The 2,273-nt window shown below is 57.0% G+C and overlaps 1 protein-coding gene across 1 annotated transcript in view; it reads right to left on the bottom strand.

Moving 5' to 3' along the window:
* Positions 1–1,116, bottom strand: part of LOC108510259 (casein kinase II subunit alpha-like) — a gene marked incomplete at its 5' end in the record, with an annotated part of 18,953 nt that extends 17,837 nt beyond the window's left edge. The window contains one exon of the mRNA XM_017839927.1: positions 932–1,116. Coding sequence (XP_017695416.1) covers positions 932–1,116 — 185 coding nt within the window. The remainder of the gene's footprint in view (positions 1–931) is intronic.
* Positions 1,117–2,273: the final 1,157 nt, after the last annotated feature.

The raw sequence follows: 2,273 nt of genomic DNA, 5'->3' as shown, positions 1-2,273 counted from the left end.
TCCCCAGGCCATCATTCCACGTTTTCCCAGGCCACCATTCTGAGTTTTCCCAGGCCACCATTCCCGGTTTTCCCAGGCCACCATTCTGAGTTTTCCCAGGCCACCATTCCAGCTTTTCCCAGGCCACCATTCTGAGTTTTCCCAAGCCACCATTCCCGGTTTTCCCAGGCCACCATTCTGAGTTTTCCCAGGCCACCATTCCAGCTTTTCCCAGGCCACCATTCTGAGTTTTCCCAAGCCACCATTCCCGGTTTTCCCAGGCCACCATTCCAGGTTTTCCCAGGCCACCATTCCCGGTTTTCCCAGGCCACTATTCCCGGTTTTCCCAGGCCACCATTCCAGCTTTTCCCAAGCCACCATTCCAGCTTTTCCCGGGCCACCATTCCAGGTTTTCCCGGGCCACCATTCCCGGTTTTCCCAGGCCACCATTCCAGCTTTTCCCAGGCCACCATTCTGAGCTTTCCCAGGCCACCATTCCGGGTTTTCCCAGGCCACCATTCTGAGTTTTCCCGGGCCACCATTCCCGGTTTTCCCAAGCCACCATTCCCGGTTTTCCCAGGCCACCATTCCACGTTTTCCCAAGCCACCATTCCCGGTTTTCCCAGGCCACCATTCCAGGTTTTCCCAGACCACCATTCCAGGTTTTCCCAGGCCACCATTCCAGCTTTTCCCAAGCCACCATTCCCGGTTTTCCCGGGCCAGCACTCCAGGTTTTCCCAGGCCACCATTCCCGGTTTTCCCAGGCCACCATTCTGAGTTTTCCCAAGCCACCATTCCAGCTTTTCCCAGGCCACCATTCTGAGTTTTCCCAAGCCACCATTCCACGTTTCCCCAAGCCACCATTCCCTGTTTTCCCGAGCCACCATTCCCGGTTTCCCAGGCCACCATTCCCGGTTTCCCGGGCCGGCATTCCCGGTTTTCCGGTTGGTACCTTGAGGATCTTGACGACGACCTTGTCGTTGCTGGTGATGTTGATGGCCTCGAAGACCTCGCTGTACTTGCCCCGGCCCAGCTTCCGCACCAGCTGGAAGTCGTCCTGATTCCTGCCGGGAAAACGGGAGTTCGGGATCCCAAAACGCCCGGATGGGCACCCGGAGGGCACGGCCGTGGGCGGGGCTGGGAATTCCAGGTGGGAATGGCCACTGGACCCTCATGGAGAGCTCAGGGACAGCCCCTCTCCAGGCCGCGGCGCTCCCGGGAAATCCCCAAATCCCAATTTCTGGCATCACTTTTCCAGGTGGGAATGGCCAGGTGGGACCCTCATGGAGAGCTCAGGGACAACTCCCGGGAAATCCCCAAATCCCAATTCCTGGCTCCGGGTTTCCAGGTGGGAATGGCCACCGGACCCTCATGGAATGCTCAGGGACAACTCCCAGGAAATCCCCAAATCCCAATTCCTGGCATCACTTTTCCAGNGGAAATCCCCAAATCCCAATTCCTGGCATCACTTTTCCAGGTGGGAATGGCCACCGGACCCTCATGGAATGCTCAGGGACGGCCCCTCCCCGGGGAATCCCCAAATCCCAATTCCTGGCTCCGGTTTTCCAGGTGGGAATGGCCACCAGACCCTCATGGAATGCTCAGGGACAACCCCCTCCCGGGAAATCCCCAAATCCCAATTCCTGGCTCTGGTTCCAGGTGGGAATGGCCACCGGACCCTCATGGAATGCTCAGGGACGGCCCCTCCCAGGAAATCCCCAAATCCCAATTCCTGACTGGTTTTCCAGGTGGGAATGGCCACTGGACCCTCATGGAATGCTCAGGGACAACTCCCAGGGAATCCCCAAATCCCAGTTCCTGGCATCACTTTTCCAGGTGGGAATGGCCACCGGACCCTCATGGAATGCTCAGGGACAACTCCCAGGAAATCCCCAAATCCCAATTCCTGACTGGTTTTCCAGGTGGGAATGGCCACCAGGCCCTCATGGAATGCTCAGGGACGGCCCCTCCCAGGAAATCCCCAAATCCCAGTTCCTGACTGGTTTTCCAGGTGGGAATGGCCACCAGGCCCTCATGGAATGCTCAGGGACAACTCCCAGGGAATCCCCAAATCCCAATTCCTGGTTCTGGGTTTCGGATCCCGAAACCCCGAATCCGGGAATCTCAGGGCTCCTGATGTCCCGCTTCCGGGATGGGAAAAGGTTGGATTTTAGGGATGGGAAAAATTGGATTTTAGGGATGGGAAAGGTTGGATTTTAGGGATGGGAAAGGTTGGATTTTAGGGATGGGAAAGGTTGGATTTTAGGGATAATGAAAGGTTGGATTTTAGGGAT

The sequence above is a fragment of the Lepidothrix coronata genome, unplaced genomic scaffold (assembly GCF_001604755.1).
Source record: "Lepidothrix coronata isolate B3197 unplaced genomic scaffold, Lepidothrix_coronata-1.0 Scaffold578, whole genome shotgun sequence".
NCBI lineage: Eukaryota > Metazoa > Chordata > Aves > Passeriformes > Pipridae > Lepidothrix > Lepidothrix coronata.
Note: the sequence above shows the minus strand (reverse complement) of the source record. Positions and strands in the feature narration are given on the sequence as shown.